The sequence below is a fragment of the Chroicocephalus ridibundus genome, chromosome 6 (assembly GCF_963924245.1).
Source record: "Chroicocephalus ridibundus chromosome 6, bChrRid1.1, whole genome shotgun sequence".
Classification (NCBI taxonomy): domain Eukaryota; kingdom Metazoa; phylum Chordata; class Aves; order Charadriiformes; family Laridae; genus Chroicocephalus; species Chroicocephalus ridibundus.
The window spans coordinates 71,349,305-71,367,591 of NC_086289.1; the positions used below are offsets into that span (position 1 = coordinate 71,349,305).

Sequence of the window (18,287 nt, forward strand, 5' to 3'; positions counted from 1 at the left end):
GCTGCTTGGGTGAAAAGTGGCATCGCAGTGCAAATATCTCCTCGCTAACAAAGAGGTTTTGTCATCTCTTATAAGGCAGGGCTAGGGAATGTTTATGGGAACGACGTCGCTAAAGTTCAAGTTCATTTTACCTGCAAAAGGCAGGAAGAAGAAAACAAAGCTTTGCTGCTGGCTGGTTTTAGTCGAGAAATAAAATGATACCGGAGACTCTCTAATTTCATAGGAACGCAGCACTATTTTAAAAGAGAGCTCAAGGATTTAGTAGGAAACAGAAGTGTTTTCCTCTCTGGGATTTTGCAATCCGGGGCAGCTCCCGTGCCTGCTTTCCCTTTCAGATTTCCCTGACTTTCCCTCAGAGGTGCTGGAGTCACTTTGCTGTTTCTTTCATGCAAAGATAAAGATGGTCTGCCCACTTGGTGTGCTTTCACGGGTTGCTGCACGCAGAAGCAGGGATGAACTCAAGGTTCACGTTGGACCTTTCTTCTTTTTCTTTTTCTCTTGTGACCTGTGCTCGCGAAAACCACTGGCTGCCAGACAGCCGCTGTGAAAGCCTGGTCAAACTTCTCCAGTCTTCTTGGGTTGGGCTTGCAGAGCTCCAGGACCCATTCCGGCCAGGTCCAAAACCTCCAGCTGAGAAATGAGCCGAGGACAGCAAGTTTTCCCCGTGTCCCACTGAAAATACTGAAAAAAATGGTTCTTAAGGAATAAGTGAGTCATACTGGCTTGTAGCTTCTTCTCGTCTTCTGGAGTTTCTCATTGCAATGAAAGCTTGGAAGATGGATATAGGTTTGAGCTGCCTGGGGTACGCGTGTCCTGGCTCTGCCAGAGACCAGGGATTGCTCGTGGAGGGGCAGCAGAGGCCAGGTGAGCACCACGCTCCCCTGGAGGGGTTCGAAGCTGGAGTTTCATTAAACTATGATTTCTAAAGCAATCCCTCTTCTCAAGGAACCTGGGATCCCATCCCTGGTGGGGGCAGAGAGCAGCCCTGGACAGACCAGCCGACCCAGGGCAGACACCACCATGAGATGTACAAACCCGAGACGGCCAACCGGCGATGCAAAGGGAAGGTGGTGCCAAGTAACACCCTGACTTGCACAAAGCACATCCCGGTATCTCAGAGCAGGGAAGAAAATCCAACTTCCACCCCAGCTCCGTTTTTACCTTAAGGAGATGGGGAAATGTTCTGCTCAAAACCTGCCTTCCTCAGCCCCCTCCCGCCTGGAGGCCGAGGAAACCTTTGCTGAAAAACTTTCGTATGAAAGAAACTCTGAAGGCTTACAATCCATTTTGTGCTGTGAGAGCATAACGAAGTAGGAGACTGGTGACCTGGTAGAAAAAAAAGCATATAAACTATTTTCACAGCTGACTAATGGTATCCTCAAAAGGCTGCGCGAGGAGAGCGAGCATCTTTGACGCCTTCTGAAGAGCCAGCCGGGAAAGGTCCCTCTCCTCCTGGTTTGGTACTGGAGCAGCTGACGATCGGACTGACAAAATTAAGATGCCTCCTGCCAAAGCCTGGGTGAGTTTTTAGGGGCCTGACCCTAAAACCCAACACCATGCGTCTTCCCTCCCAGCAAGAAAATACCTGCTGCTTTGGCACAAAGTGTTTTCAATACCTAGCAATTACTCTTCTTTTTCTTTTTCTTTTCTTTTTTCTTTTTCATCTTCGAAAGGATAATAAGCACAATTTCAAGGAATAAGGCAAACCTTCCCTCCATGAGCTCAGCCTATCTAGGACCAAGGGGCAGTGGTGTCTCTCTAACATCTGGTAGATCTTTCCTGACCAAACCACTGCTGAACCTGGAGCAGGCAGACAGCACAAACCAAAGATGAGTGTTTTTAAGGATTCTAGCTCCATCGGTACAGAACATACAGTAACAAAACAACATCTGCTGGGCTTCAGGAATATTTTTCCTACGGGTTTTTATTGGCATGCCCCGCTTTTTTTTCAAAACAGTGATGTATTTTTTCCTGTGAAATTTTAAAATAAAGCCCAAACTAAGTACAAATCTCCGCATTCCTAGGCCTTCAAGATAAACTATCCTTTTTTTTTGGCCTGGATACATGTTTCCACTTGAAAACGGAACCTGACTGGAAAGAAACAGGAGCCAAGCAAAGTGTCATCTGGCTTCAGACTGCACGAACCGCCTTGGAAAAGCCGACCGTGCGCCGTGAAATGGCAGGATCAGAGAGCATTCCCCTCTCTGCCTGCCTGGGAAGCTCTCCGTCCCACGGTGCACGGCTCCTTCAGACCAAATCAACTCTCCGTAGGAGATCAAGACCCAAACCTGCACTCACCAGGGCGTAGAGACCATCACTGTCCCTCAAAGCCATATAAATATAAACATTTAATCCCCAGCGCGCCCGGGCTGCAGAAACAAGTTGCTCCAGAGACATTTTTTACAGCTGGTGGAGACTGAGGAAGAGACTCACCACTTCTTCGATTTCAACCTCGGGGCCGGGTTGCGGGGGATGAGGAAGAGGGCTCTCATGGGATGCATGTCACAGAGAGCTGCAATGTGCAAGAGGAGGCATTAAACACGGCACGGCATCTCAAAGACACCCCCCGGGTTTCCTAGAGACGGGCTCCACGCACAAACGGGGAGAGCCAGGTTTCCTCTGAAGCCACAAGACCCGCGCGGCGGGAGGATTTGCAGTGACATCCCCCTGCGGACCCTGTCCCGGCGGCGGCCCGGAACTGGGATGAGAGGTGACGTCCCCAGCCGAGTGGCGTGCGCGTCCCCAGCACCCTGCCAAGGTGCTGACAGCAACGGTGCAGCTGCACCACGTGCCACCATGCTCTGCTTTGTTTACTCGTGTTTGTAAATCCGTCAGTAAATACTAACCGGCGCTGAGGAGCAGCGTTTTACCAGCTTCCCGTCCTCGCCCCCCCCCCCCCTTCATCTGTATTCTATTTGAGGAAACTGAGTCCCGTATCAAGTGACATATCAGGAGTCACGCAGGGTCACAGAATCGCCTGGGTTGGAAGGGACCTTTCAGATCATCGAGTCCAACCATCAACTTAACACTGACAAAAACCATCACTAAACCATATTGCTGAGCACTACGTCTACCCATCTTCTAAATACCCCCAGGTCTGACAATTCCACCACTTTGGCGGTCGTGTGCCTTTGCTCACTGCCCATCCTGTCCCCTGGGCCATGCTGCCCTGGCAGCTTTGTCCCCATGGACCCTGCTAGCTCCATCTCAGCGAGCCCAGGTTGCTTGGGAAAACCTTTGCACGGTGTTTCTCGCACAGAACCGAGCGCCGGCTGGTGCTGGGCAAACCCCACCACCTTACGACCCAGGGTTAATTAAAGCAGAGCGATGCATCTACTTACGGGGAGCGCCTTCCGCCATCTCGATGGCCGTTATCCCCAAAGACCACAAGTCGCTCTGTAGAAGAAAGCAGAGGGACATACGTGACGCAGGGGAGCATCGTCACAGCAGCAGGCACCGGGCGAGGCGGGGAAGCATCACCCAGTCTCCACGTCCTCTGCAAGCCCCCGGACCCACACCTGAGGAGCTTGTCTCATCCTCCCGCCGTGGGCTGGGGCTTTAGAGAAGGCTCCCAACCCTGTTATTTATCCCAAGATTTTATTTCAAAACCTTCAAGGCATTTTCGGTGTGGGACACGGCTCCCAGTAGCCGTGGTGAGGACGCTGCCTGGGGAGATGCTGATGACCTGAAGGTGCCCTGGTGGGGGCATCTTAATGAGCCCTGCGCGCTAACGAACAAACCCCCAGCTCCCAGATGAGCTGGTGACAAACTAATCCCCGGCTTCACGGCTGGGGTAAGCAGCAAACCCGGCTGCTGGCTCCCTGCTTAAAGCTCGGAGATACATCCATGGATGTGATACAGCTCCACAGGAAACAGGCTGCCTGGAACAGATTAAAAACATGAAGTATCCTGAGATACCACCGGAGGCTCTTGTATCGTGGACTCCTCATTAAAGGGAAGCCTGAAAAGCGGTGTTTCGCCAGTGGAAAGAGAAACGGGCACTTTTCTTTACCCTGTTCCCAAGCCCTCCTCAGCCCACATGGTTGGTTGAGCCTCCTGAACGATCAGAGCACAGAGCACGTACGTATCTGGGAAACTCCTTTGGTTTCACACTTCTATCACTTTCCTTCCCGTTTTCTCCCTTGCAAACAGGGATATTTGTATCCCCAGCTCCCTGGCAGAGAGCAGCGGTGAGCTCCCCTCCAGTGCCCGCTCCCCACCCCACCATCGCTGACGAGCTGCGGCACCTCCAGATCTGGTAACGAGCCCCAAAGGACGGCTCGGCGAGCCCCGACAGCAGGGAAAGCACAGACAGTACGTGCCTGGCGAGACAAAACGAGCACCTTCCTTAACGGCACTGCCACAACTTGGTTTTTTGGGCAGAAAGCGGCTAAATCATCATTCTGGCTGCTAATGATTCACAAGCACCCGATGCATCGGGAACCGGACCCACGCTAATTTGTGTGCCTTCATCTCAAGCGCGGCCTCTGACCCATCTCTGGGAGCGTGGAGAGACCTGCCTGGGATGGGAGGGCAAGGGCAGAAGGTGCAGGTGCGCAGGGGACCAGAACAAGCCTGATGCTACGGAGCTGCAGCTGATGCTTGCTGGAGACCAGCTGACCCCCAGTTAGCAGATCAAAACCAGTAAACATTGTAAATAGGTACATCTCAGGGCGGAAGGGACGGACTCTGCCTTCCACCCTTCCTCCTGCACGTCTTGCCATGTCCCTGCAGTCCCTCTTCGTTTCTCCTCTCGGTTTCAAGAGCTGCCCTTTCCAAACCGCCTCAAGCCTCTAAACCTGCAATTTAGTGAGTAAATCCCAGAAAGGTTGTTATTCCCAGCAAAGAGCCCCAAAAGCTCGGTCAGAGCTAGAGACAGCCTCTAGGGACCACAAGCACCTTCTCACCTACACCACCCGGGAAAGGCAACTTGGATTTTCAATTTCAAGGCACTTTTCCTCTTTTTTTAACTCAAGATCTCCCTTAACAAACGCCGTCCTTGCTACACGTCTTTGTACCTGCTTAAAGAATTCTCTCTCAAATCTTATTTCCAGCCCTTTCGCAGGACAGTCTCATCCGTTCTTTGTTTCTGGTCAGCTGGGATTTCTGCCGCATGCTTAATTATCGCAGTCTTTCCACATGATTCAGCACGCATGACCCCTTCCCTTTGGGCTGCCGCTGAACTCCGTCCAAATTCCTAGTGTGTCTTTCCATATTGAGGTGCCCGGTATTATACACAAGATGCCAAGTGATCTTAAAGCTGGAGCAATACAGAAAGGGATTATCACCTCTCTAAGTCTCCCAGAGAGAGAAGAAAACTCAGTGGGAAGCACGCATTCTATAATGATCTGGAATTCAGGGTTTGGCGTTGGTTTTTTTTTTTTTTTGTTTTTGGTGTGGCGTTTTTATTTTTGAGCCTGAAAAGCTTTTCGGTCTACGCAGCAGAGAGACGCCATGCTAACATATTTGCATTGTCTTGTTGTCTTGACTTGGGAAGGGAAGCAAGCTTCCTTTCCTCCCCCCCCTTTTGATTTTAAGCTTATTGACCAGATATCTCTAAAGAAAAAAGGAAGACCGGCTGGGGGAAAAACCAATAAATAACCTCAACAATGTGGGGTTTCTATTTGTTCTTTTTTAAAGTGGTTTATTTTTCTGAGGAGGTATTTACTGCCTCCTTCCATAGATTACACAGGCATCTCTTTCTGGCTTAGAGAACAGTGAGATCAGAGGCTTTTTGTCCAACAGATTAAGCTTGCGAGGGTTCATTTTTTCACCCTATAAATCTCGTCTTTTGTATTCCCTGTTTTAAGCCAGTCGGCTCAACCTGAGCGAGCATCTGATTTGCATCCCTTTTAAAAAGAAATAATTGCCATTTACATTTTCCCCGCCACCACTTCAAAGCCAGAGCATCAGGTGCAGGGTCGCGATCCGGGGTACGGACCAACGTCCAGCGGCTCCCACATCACCGCGAGCTCCGAAAACACCCTGCAGGGAGCGTGTTGGCAGCAGCCAGCCTTCTGTTTCATACCCCCAGCCAAGGGAAAACGGTCAATGCCAACTTCAGAGACGCAGGCGCCCGGCTCGCTACGAGCGTTTGATCCTTGGGGACAATAGAGGGATTCTGGTCCCCGGCGCTTGTGCATCCGTCAACGGCATATTAAGTGCCCTAGTTATTCTGGAAAGAGGGAAAACCTCAGGGCTTTCTGAGGGTAGAAAGCAGCCTATGAAGATACGGGTCCTTTTTAAAAAAATAACCATTAATAATAATAATAAAGAGCCACCAGAGCCAGGCGGCTGCCATCGGAGAAGCGGCGAGAGCAGCAGCCCTGCTACGCCGCGTTGCCATCAGCAGAGCCGAGGAAACGCCTGTTGGAATTGGTTAATCAAAGGGAATTAAGCAATCGCAGATTAAACTATTTCTACACGTCCTTATCATTAACGATTTATGTAACCCGGAGTCTGAACCCCGACTGGAGAGCCGCTCTCTGGAAAAGCATCAGTTCAAAAGTTGACTGATGCGCTTAAGTAGCTGCGATGCCAAAGCATCGCTTGCTTACTTTAAAATCCTTCGTCTCTTAAAAATTTCTCCGGGTGATTGGTAATCGCACCCCAAGCCGTACCACGACGGCGGGCTGCTGCAGTAGTATATTGCAGTGTCCTAACTGTTAGAAAGCAGCTACCTGGCTCCAAACCAAAGGGTATCAAAGTCCTTTTTAAGCATTACCTTGCGAGGTGACCTCTCAGCACGCACACGAGCACAGGTACAGCGAGCTTTTTGTGTGTCTTAGCTTGTGCGTTAGGGTCTTTCTCTCCTCTTTGGACACGCTCAGTGGGTTTGGAGCTAAAAATTCAAGTTCTGGATGCTTCAAAACACCAAGGGACAAAAAGCAAGGGACGTTTCTACACACGCCTGTCCAGAAACTTGCAGCAAGGCAGAAACAGGATAAGAAAAAAAAAAATTATTAAGCTCTCCTTGCTTTAAACATCAGACCTCGCTGTAGTTTGAACGGGCAGGTGGGACTCACAACCCTCCCGCGGACCTGTTGCGTGGCATGGGCGCTCTTGTGCCACGTTCGAACTCGGCAGCGATGTTGTGCTGCCACCAATCCGAAAATAAACTTCAAAGAGGCAACAGAGACATGGGAAAAGTAGGTCAGCCCCCCAGACGTCTGACTGCGTGGCAGCCTTCAGATCTCCCCGCGAAGGAACACCAGCCTGCAGGCCAGAAGATGTGATTTTGCCCTTTCTAAACGTGACCTGACTTCTCTCCAGAGTAAATAGAGCAAATACGGCGTGTTTGACTGTAGCATTTAAACACGCGGCACTCAAAAGCAGGCTAGCAGGTAAGCAGCCTCAGCCTGACACCTCTGGCAGCACGGGGAAAGACTTCTTCCCAGTAAATTTGGGTACGTGAACAGCACAACAAACATTCGCATTGGACCTGAACTGGCCAAAATCTAAGAGTGAGAAAGCAGGAGAAGACTACGCCTCCTGTCAGCATTATTTTGCAAAGCTGCAAGGATATACTAAATTCCCGAGTGCTCAGGTCCATGGTAGTGGGGCATTAAAATCCGAGACCACACCAAGCACCTTCTTCAGATGTTTATGATCACAACTCCCATTGCAAGCACCGCTAAGTGCTGCTTTAATTCCTCGCCTGCCTTATTCATGAGAGTGCAAGGCTTTGCAAAGACTGCATCTGTAATGAGGTGTAAAAGAGCAGGAAGATGCTCGTTTAGGTACCTTGAAGTCGTAAGTGGCATCGGGATTTTCATCGCAGGCAATGACCTCGGGGGCCATCCAGTAAGGCGTTCCAATGAAGGTGTTTCTCCTGCCCACCGTTCTGTCCAGCTGAGCGCTGACACCAAAATCCACTGTGGATCAGAGAGAGATCAGGGCATCATCGTAAGGTTGGGGACAAACCTGAGCAACGCTCTTTTGTTGACTGCACGACATTTAAGTTCATTCGGGACAACTCCTCTGTGTGGTCAGGAGAGAAGGACAAGGCCAGAGACGCTCCTGTTTGATCTCTGCCAGGATCAACAGAGGTCAACCAAGGACGAACCTGATCATCTGATGTCCAGGTTCTGTACAAAACCCTGTGCCTTTTCCTCCTTGCCAGGAGGCAATGAAAAGAAATCATAGCTCCTCACACTAACGAGAAACAGGGTTAGCAACATGAATAAGCAGCAGCCTTTGTTCTATGCTCTCTCAACTGAATTAAAGCCTGCCAAACATTGATAGAAGCCCCATTTTTCTCCCTAAATTCTTGCTGGAAATGGCAGAAATGCAAAAGACTTAAGGAACTAAGGGTCAAGGGCAAAGGCCCATAGGGAAACGTCAAGCAGAGCTGCAAAATGAAGCAAAAACTGATGAAATCAAACCAATGAGAGAATACTCTATGGTCCACTAAGTTCACTTTGCGCAACACAACGGTTGGAGATTTGCCCTGGAGAATTTGCCCTTGGAGGGGAATCTTCACCAGCATAAAGCCCAATGAGCCGGTGATGCCATCTGTTAAGATGGGGTTTTATTCTGCTGTAAAGAGACAGGAGAGACATGGGAAAACAAGGCTTGCACCTCACTTTATCAGTGTAAGGGATCTTTCATCACTAGCACAAATTAAAACACGCAAAGACAGCCTTAATAACATTGGTGTTGGACAACTGAGGGTATCAGCACATTATCTCTGCTGATCTGGTGTCTTCCAAATGATCTTCATGTGAATGCCTGGTCTTCTCCAGGGTGACTAATATCGCTTATGAAATTCAGAGTAGTTCTTGCGAATTAAGCTCTCTCCAACAGGCTGGCTTGGAAAAAAAAAATCTGGATTATGTGACACTAAATTGGCTGGACTATGATCCTATAGGACACCACTATGAAGATGTGAAGGAACAGCCTTTGATAATGGCTGGCGATGCACAGAGGCCAGTTTTCAACCCAGGGCATGAAAAAATTGTCTTGATTGCTTAATCTGTATCTGATGGCAGTTATGTATCTGAACATAACTCCAAGTACACCTTTGCACACAGAACTTGGCCATCAACCACCAGCAGTTTATTGCACAGCACTTGGTCAACATCCAAGGTCGTGTTATGGAGGCTGGCAGATGAAAAAACACCCAGTAGCTCTTAGTGTCCATCCCCTTTCTCCGAATCCCGTACAAGTCAGTTTTGGTGCTTCTCTCCAGCCAGCCCTCTTGCAGTTTCCAAGAGCTCTAACCCACTCTTACCTAGTTTAACTTCTGCATTTTCCGTCAGCAATACATTCTGTCCCTTGATGTCTCGATGAATTACTTTGTGCTGGTGTAGATGACTCAAGCCCTAGAGAATTCAGAGAAAGGTTAGAGGAATCCAAGTTCAAAGCATGTTATTTTCTGACATTCCTCCTCAACCAATTACGCTCCAGAAATGAAAGATTCACAGTTGGAGTTAAGCACTTGAGAACGCTTTTGTTTATCATGTGTTCAAAATACCGTCCTATGTCACACGCTGGGAGGACATGCCCGGCAAGTGAGACGCCCACCGACGGGCTATACGTGCCGCAGTGGGTGCTCTCCACAGCAGGAGATGGGAACCATCAATCCTACCAGGATTCAAACCAACCCTTTAGTTTCTGCAGGAACCCACATTAACCCAAATTCCTCCGTAGCTCCAGACATATTTTCCCCCATGTGCTCCCTTGCCTTAGGGAGCCGTTTCTCTGGCAGAAATAACAGAACGGGTTTGTCTCCTTTCTGTATTCCCATCACCCAGAAACCGAAAAAACCCCAATCCTCTTATTATATCAGTCCAATAAACGGGACTTCAATATGCTGAAAAGCTTATATTAAAAAAACGCTACCATGCAAATACAAATATTATAACTTGCACAAATCCCTAATGGAGATACAGCTCAAATTAAAAACCTGTCTCAAAGGCTAAAGGTAAACTAGCTTTTCTGTTGTGCTTTTTTATTAGCTCATTAATTTCTCTTTGCAACCTACATTTTTATTTCACTTATTATTTCAGTTTCAAAGTAACATCCACCTATTGCCAGCTTAGTAAAAATACGGATTACTTCAAAAACTAATTTTGCATTAGGTTTACATTTCACATTTTTGCATTACATTTACATTTGAGGAAGAAAATAATTTCTGCTGTCACTACTGGTAGTTATTAGTCATTTTACGCTTGTTACCTTGGGACACACCATGGAATAGATTATATCTGTACAGAAGCCCTTTTTTAGCCATGTTATACCCAGTTAAGAGGCACCTCTGTGCACTGGAGCCAAAGCAAAAATTTCACGGAATTTCAATAAATCCTTCAACAACATGGGACTGAGCCTTGTGCTAGAATTACAACTGGCCATCAACGTCTGAATCAAGACCGAGTCACCTTCTGCGGCACGAAGGTGGGAGCCTTTCATCACCTGAACCCCTACGGACGTCGCCAACCAAGTGCTCCAACGCGCGGCCAAAATGTGAGCGATGACACTGGATGGTGGCCCTGGGACATGAGTCAGTGGCTGGGTTCTGACTCACTGCCAAGGGTCTATTTTAAGAAGTAGGCTCACAGAGCTCATACATTTAAAATAAGCCCATGTAACTGTGCTTTCCTGGCACTGAAAGCAGTGCCCCTACAACAACTGATCAGCTACAGCGCCGGCATCTTCTGCACATCATGTTGGTGCGGATGGTGGCATTCAGGGTCAACAGAGAAGTGCTGTGTCACCCCTGGACACCAGAGCCAGCAGCAACGTCAGACACCTCCTTTTGGAGCAGTCATATTGCCTTGTTTTCTTTCACAGAATCATTTAGGCCGCAAAAGACCTTTACGATCATCGAGTCCAACCATTAACCTAACACTGCAATGTCCACTACTAAACCATGTCCCTAAGTGCCCCATCTACACATCTTATAAATACCTCCAGGGATGATGACTCAACCACCTCCCTGTGCTTCCAATGCTTGATAACCCTTTTGGTGAAGAAATTTTTCCTAATATCCAATCTAAACCTTCCCTGGTGCAACCTGAGGCCATTTCTTCTTGTCCTATCACTTGAATGGTTCTTCTACAGGTTTCCTTTCCATGCCTGATATTTCTGTCTTCTCCTGAACAAAACCTCTGTTCATGGAGCAATAGGTTTTAATGTCGGAGCAATAGGTTTTAATGTCAGAGCAACCATTACGATCACATCATCTGACCTCAGTTGTCCAAAATGAAGCTGCCATCTCCCAGTACATGAAACTCCGGCACGGCCCATTTTAAGACATTCCAGCCAAACATTTATCTTGGGGGTATAAAAGCTGCAGCATCCTCATTAAAGCCAGAGACATGTGGATTTAATAAAACATAGCGTGCTTTTTAATCATGAAGATTCTTTCCGCCGACTTTATTAGTCCTCACTTTCTGTTAATTGAAAATGTAGTTCTAACGTAAATAAACCTTTGCCCTATTAATACTAAAGGAAATTATATTTTTGTTGAAGGAAAAAGAGAGTTAAAAGTCTGGGAACTAGCAGAGCAAAAGGGCATTAAATAGGGCTTATTTATTATGCATCATACAAGCACATGAATCATTCATGCCTACCGGCACCGAAGAGGCTCCAGCCCACGGCAGCACAGCAGCCACGAAGCCTGCGGAGCCAAAGGCTTTCCATGTCCCCCGAGCGCAATACTCCAACAACCACGACATTTAGGTCCCTCTGGACACGTACCCGTAAAATCTCTCTGCAGATGTAGGCGATCCACTCCTCCTTCAAGGTGTTCCCCTTCGTGTTCTTGATGAGGTCGGTGACGGAGCCCGCGCCGCAGAACTCCATCACCAACTGCCAAATGGAACAAAAATGCCATTACTGCAATGACACCAACAGCATCCTCCAGGCTGCCCAATCCCAGGGCAGGACCCTGACACTGCTAACGCCGCTGTGGGGCCACCGCAGTGCTACGCAGAGCCACCAGGACGTAATCTTGAACCTATCAGCTTGTAATGCATGTGGGTTTTGTTATAGAAATGAAACAATAAAAGGCCGGAAGGTTTGAAAGGCTCGTTGCTCTCCAGAAGGTTGGGAACAGGGAACAGGAATCAGTGCAGTGCTCGAAAATCAGCAGAGGAAATTGGAAACCTTGAAATCGCAGACCGCACCGCTACATACCCTACTTTATACTTATGATCAATCTTCAGCGTCAACAACAATACAAGCACAACTCTACCTCTTGCATGTAAGTTCTTCAACTCTGAAAAAGCGAAGGCAACAAGACAGATGTCTGAAAGCTTCCTACAACCTTAAAAACCAGGTATAGTTTTCAATTTTATTTCTTTTTTTACCAGGAAGTCTGTTTTGGTTTTTTTTTTTGACCACCTTTTTGAGCAGGAAACCTTTCTCAAGGACACGCTCGCCAGGCAGCTGCAGGCCCTCCAGGAGAGAGCGGGTGTCCTACTCCTCAGGTTGGTTCAAATGAGGCTGGGAACCATTGCTTGTACCACTTCCGAAGTTTCACAATATCAAATATAAAAGTACAAGGATCTAACCCAGACCTGAACTTAATCTTGTCATTGAGCAATTGTGAAATAAACCCTATAAAAACAGCACGGGATGCGCATCTGCCTCCCAGGGACATCACGGATCCTCAGTGCGCGCAGGAGCCACCAGCGTGGTCCAGAACGCGAGCACAGCCCGCGTACGCACCAAACCTCCTCCAAGACGTGTAGAACTGTTTCTCTCAGATATGAAACCACGTTTTCCAATTAGATTAGCTTGCTACTAAAAGATATTCCCTTGCAAGTCGTGCCTTGCCAGATTCTTCAATGTGCATGTTTAAAGTTTCTTATCGCATGAAGGTTGCATGGCATTTAATGTTCTCCAAGCAAGCGACATCACTTTATTAAAAAGCACGGGCCAAGAGGAGAAGAGAAACAGCAGCAGGGTTACTTCTAACCAAATTGTTCAAACCCAGAGATTTTAAAGACTGTCATAAATAAATGATCATAAAATTCAGAGTACTGCTATAAACCTTCAGGTTAAGTAAGATACTTGAGCAGACTATACCTTAGCTGGCTTTGACCACGCTCCTTTATCTTTAGTTTTGGTATTACGTTTCTCTTCTCTTCCTAACCTGACAGCTGAAAAATTCTTCGTATAACCCTGCTGCATCAGGAAACTGGCTTCAAGAGAGGGATGCGTGACCGGACGAAGTCTGCCCTGTGCAAAGGCAAGGAGTGCTGCCCCAGCGCTCGCGGCTCTTCCACCCCAGCAGGAGACCAGCGATCCAGCTGGGTCACTGGGACACAGCCTAAGTTACCGGTTACTCATTGCTCACCAACTGGGGAATAACAGAACAACTGGTTTCAAGGTCGCTTTTCCTCTCTTTCTTCCCTTTGGCCGATTGACACGTGGGGTGTCTGCATGTGTTTCTGATTAAATGAACGCTTGGGCCACCACGGCAGCAAGCATGGGAAGGAAAATCCTGGATAGCCGAGCCAGCCACAAACGCTTTCCAACCAAAACAGCTGCCCTCTCCAGCCCCCTTCCATGGAAATTCATCCACAGGCTCCCACCAGGGTTCCGAGCAGGAGGAAGAGGAAGGGCATGCCATGCTATGGACGGCAATCACAGTGATTAAAAGAAGATGGAAGAAATCCCATTAAAAGTACACAGTGCACCCATTAATTTGCCAGATTATCTTTATGGAGCTGGCAGTTCACTCGGTCCTCTACCCTGTCCTTGATTTCCACAGAGCAAAGATTAACTTCGCACCAGGCGGTGAATAATAACGGCCACCTGCTGATGTATCCCAAATCTGTAATTGCGAAATGTCCTGGAGATTAAAGAAAAAAAAAAACAAAAAACAACACAATAGAGAGACGGAAAGAGAAAGACAATCCTAAAAGGAATATTTCTAACTCGACTGCAGTCCCATAACATCCATAGGAAAATACCCAGCACCCGCAGATCTCTGGCAGTACCAGCAGGATCTGGGTCCAGCTGGGCAGGGGCCGAGGGGGCTCAGCAAATTGCTGATAACAGTAAGGTACTTCCCGAAAGCTCTGCCATGGGTTCTCCAAGAAAACAGGCACCAGAAAGATGCTGCCCGAGTATCTCTGTCCGCGATGGAGAGCCGATGGATGCCCGATGTGAAAAAACACCGTTTCCAGAAGGTATGGATGGAACAGGGGGAAAACCACGGTGATCTACTTTAGCCTTTATGGTTTCCCTCAGATGGAAGGATGCTACAGAAGACCCAACTACAGCTCCCTCCAAAGAGAGGGTAAACAGACGATGGCTAAGGACTCACACCAACAGGCCAGGTGAGATCTCACCCACAGCACTGCGTCTCCTGCTGGGCGACGGAGCCCAAGAACGATCAATGCACACTGGAGCAGGTACGGGGCGATGAACGGGTCTTCTCAGAGGACCTGAGGGCTTGTTCAGCCAGCCAGGGGATGGACGGCCACGGGATACGAGTGTATACTGTCAACAGTATGGACAGGTAAGCACCGGAGAGGGATAAGAACAAGGTGGATACTGGCATAATATCAATATATCAACACCCTATGGGTATATTTAGGTTGGAAACCAACAAACAGCCTTCCAGGAGAAAAGAAAAGGGAACAAAAATTCCATCTGATTTTAAGACAGAGCTTAGTATACTCAGGAAAGCCTTCAAATGGCACTAGATATTTTTTTTTACCGGTGAGCGCTCTGCCCTGCACACAACTTGCATCATTACCAATGTTGTTAAAGGATGAAGTCATGATGGGGTAAGACAATAAACTTGAAATGCAGATTGAATTTTTATTAACCATAATTAAAATTATCATCAAGATGGGCTAAAGGTAAGATCATCTTCTGAAATTTAATTTGCAAGGCCATTTATTGAGGAAGTATTTTTAAATACAGTTCATTTAGCATTTACTTAGCTCTTCATATCAGAGTGACAGCAAACTTCATAAGCAAGGCAAATTGAGGAGCAGCAGCTGTAAATCTCTGTGTCCTGCTGTCTCATGAATTTTTTGTTTAAAGAGCCTTCGCAGCTTTCAGATCAACCCACCACTTTCCCCAGTCTGGAAAAGGCCAGTAAGACCTCTGCTCCCATTGCTGATGTACCTTACCTGGAAGGGCTCAAACCCGAACGTCACAGAATGGTGGGGTGGGAAGGGCCCTCTGGAGACCATCTCATCCAACCCCCTGCCAGAGCAGGGTCACCCAGAGCAGGTGGCACAGGAACGCGTCCAGGCGGGTTTGGAATGTCTCCAGAGACGGAGACTCCACCACCTCTCTGGGCAGCCTGTGCCAGGGCTCTGCCACCCTCAAAGGAAAGAAGTTCCTCCTCGTGTTTAGGTGGAACTTGCTATGCTCAAGTTTGTGCCCGTTACCTCTTGTCCTGTCCCCGGGCACCACTGAGAAGAGCCTGGCCCCATCCTCCTGACACCCACCCTTTCAGTATTGATAAGCATTGATAAGATCCCCCCTCAGCCGTCTTTTTTCCAGACTGAAGAGACCCAAATCCCTCAGCCTTTCTTCATAAGAGAGGTGTTCCAGTCCCCTCATCATCTTGGCAGCCCTTTGCTGCACCCTCTCCAGCAGCTCCCTGTCCCTCTGGAACCGGGGAGCCCAGAACAGAAGCCCCAGTCCAGCTGATGGTGAACTGCTCCAGCTTATCCACAGGAAACCCCCCAAAATAATTCAAATCCTTTATTCTGCAAGACAAATCCTTCCGCATTCCTATTCCTCATCCCAGGAACAGTTTGACTTTCCTTTTTCAAGTTACAGGAAATAAGCACGCAACAGCCCCAGGCTAAATGCTGCTGGAAATCCTTCCTCCTGGCTGTGTGTGCGAACAGAACGCGGGTGCAATGCCGCCCCTGCGCCCATTCCCACCCCACAGCCTGGCTCCCTTACAGAAGGGTCCCTCCTCACACACATCGTGGCACCTGGAGCCAACCACGGCGCATTAAAAATAAAATACGGAGACCTTTGCTTGCTGGATGAGCAGAAAAGCTGATGCCCATTCCAGAAACAGACATCGAATTGGTATTAAGCAGCATCTAAATATTCCGTAGGAAGATAAGCACAGGTTCGAATTGCTGGTGTTGGTGATGCTGCAGCAGCAGGGCCAGCGCTGCTCCGCTCTCCCGTCCCCAACGGCAGCAGCAAACCGCCCTCGCCCATGTTCATAAATAAATGACGTGCCCAGCAGTGCCCTGCCCGCATTTCCCTGCGCTTCCAGGCCAGACAAGCAATTCCTGCCCCTTAGGGAGCCAGAGGGCAGCCGCCACCCCGGGTCCTGAGCTGGGTGAAAGCTTTGGGGACGGCAGCGAAAGGAGCTGGGTTCTCAGCCTTGCGGCATTTCCAGCACTGACATCGCTCTGAAGAGAAGCGAGAAGGAAACAGCGTTGGCTCAACTCGGCCGGAGAGCAGCAGAGCACCTCTGCTGGCCCCGGGGCGCCCGGTGGGGGCCGGAGGAGCAGCCCCGCGCCCCCCGCCCTCCAGGGCTTGGAGGGACTAGAGAGAACAATACAGCTCAACCGAAACCCATCCCCTCTCAAACGTTTAATGATTTAATTCCTGCGACGCGAGGTATCAGCAACTGCCCAAAAATATTCCTCGGCGCCTATAAGCCGATGAAGATCAATCCTGCTCCCAGCTGCACCAGTGCCACCCAGTGCTTCCCTGGCTTCTGCTCCATTTTCAATGGGGCTTTGCTGCCCCTGTTTTTGCTCTCCAGATCCCCGGAGTGATTCCGTTTGTACCACCCCGCAGCGATTCAACGGGCCCCTACGGCTCGACAAGGTGAAAAAGCGCATTGCAACTACACTGTGACAGCCCTGAGCATCGCGCAGCTCCAGCGACGCCACCCTGACTTAGCCTCCAGCCCTAAAGCACCCTAATTCCCTCTTCCCCCGAAACCGCCCCAGATGACCCGCTGCAGAGGACGCACCGGTGGCCGCCCCACCGCCTGTGCCCCCTCCTCGCCATGAGCAGGTATTTGGCAACCTGCCCAGTTAGCAATTTCCCCCCCCACCCCCCCTTCCCTTTCAGGAGGGATGCAGCTCCGGGCGCAGGCAGGGTTGCCATGGCAGCCATCCATCGGCAACCAGCGCCGCTGGCCCCCGGGGACCACGTCGGGTGGGCAGGCTCTGCCCTGGGTGGGCTCCCGCTCAGCCCCCCTGCTCTGCAACACCCCCCCACTCCACCCACCGCCCATTCATGGCTTCAGGGCGCCGGTGGATGGCAAGGGCAGGTGACAAACGTGCAGTGCGGTGGCATCCCTATTGTCATCCCTATTGACATCCCTATTGTCCCATGGATGTATCCGATCCGGTGTGTTAACGTATGGGAACGAAGCAGAGACCCTGCGGCTTCCAGCAGCCGTGATGTGCTGGGGAGGGGGTGCTTTGGGATGGGGTCACCTTCCCCATCGAGGTCACACATCCTAAAGAATGCCCCGTCTTCCACCACCAAAAAAAACCCCTGAAAGGTCTCCAAACAAGCCCCCCGGCCCCAAGTGACGTACATCCTGGTAACCTATACCTTAAATCTGAGATATGCAAGGGGAATTTAATGAGTTGAACTCCGTAAAGAAGCGGTTAATGGATAAATTGGGTCCTCACCATCCCCTGGCTCATTTCCCCAGTCTCTGCAGCCCACCCTCTCTTTGCCCCCTTGCACCACAGGCTCCCCCAGCCAAGACCCCCTTGTCTCGGGTTAGAGATGGGCACAATCCTCCCCGAAGGTCCACGGCACCCCCAGAAAGCAACACTTTATCCAACACAGGAACAAGCCTACCTCCTATTTTTTTCATTTTTTTTTTTTTTTTAAATGTTCCATGGAGGTTGTCCCTATGACTTTTACTTCCTGTCTGTACTAATTTGCGATGCGCATCTCCGCTGTCGTCTGCTAAAATATGCTCCGTGCCTCCCTCTAATTTCAGGAGAACTTGCCTGTTTCGTACGCTCGTCTCCCAGGGCGAGCGGCTGCTATCGAAGGGAGCAGCGGCACCGAAAGACCTGCTCATCACCGCGGCAGGAGCGATGACAATACTTCATGTCAGGAGCCTGCCGCGTTTCCGAGAGATCTTAATCTCCACTGAAAGAGCTCCCTGGTTTTTATTTCCGTATCAGCCTCCTGGATGTCGATAAAAAGAATTACTTGGGCATTATCAGAAACCGTTTTATTTCAACAAAGGGCCAATGAAAAATAAACAAGCCTTTATCTGCGCGGCAAGACTGATAGAGTTCGCCCGAGTCCTAATTCAATCAGATCCTGAAACAACAGCTATTTAACACAGCGACACCAGCACA

General features: G+C 49.3%; 1 protein-coding gene across 9 annotated transcripts in view; it reads right to left on the reverse strand.

Annotated features, from left to right (window-relative positions):
- Window positions 1-18,287, reverse strand: part of TNIK (TRAF2 and NCK interacting kinase) — a 172,622-nt gene that overhangs the window by 55,879 nt on the left and 98,456 nt on the right. For all 9 annotated transcript variants that reach the window (XR_010071710.1, XM_063339462.1, XM_063339464.1 and 6 more), the window contains exons 5-9: window positions 11,701-11,811; window positions 9,233-9,323; window positions 7,744-7,874; window positions 3,342-3,396; window positions 2,434-2,512 (exon numbers count right to left, since the gene is read on the reverse strand). Coding sequence is in view for 8 of the 9 variants with exons in the window: in XM_063339462.1 (XP_063195532.1) it covers window positions 2,434-2,512; window positions 3,342-3,396; window positions 7,744-7,874; window positions 9,233-9,323; window positions 11,701-11,811 (467 nt within the window). In the remaining variant the exon portion in view is untranslated. The remainder of the gene's footprint in view (window positions 1-2,433; window positions 2,513-3,341; window positions 3,397-7,743; window positions 7,875-9,232; window positions 9,324-11,700; window positions 11,812-18,287) is intronic.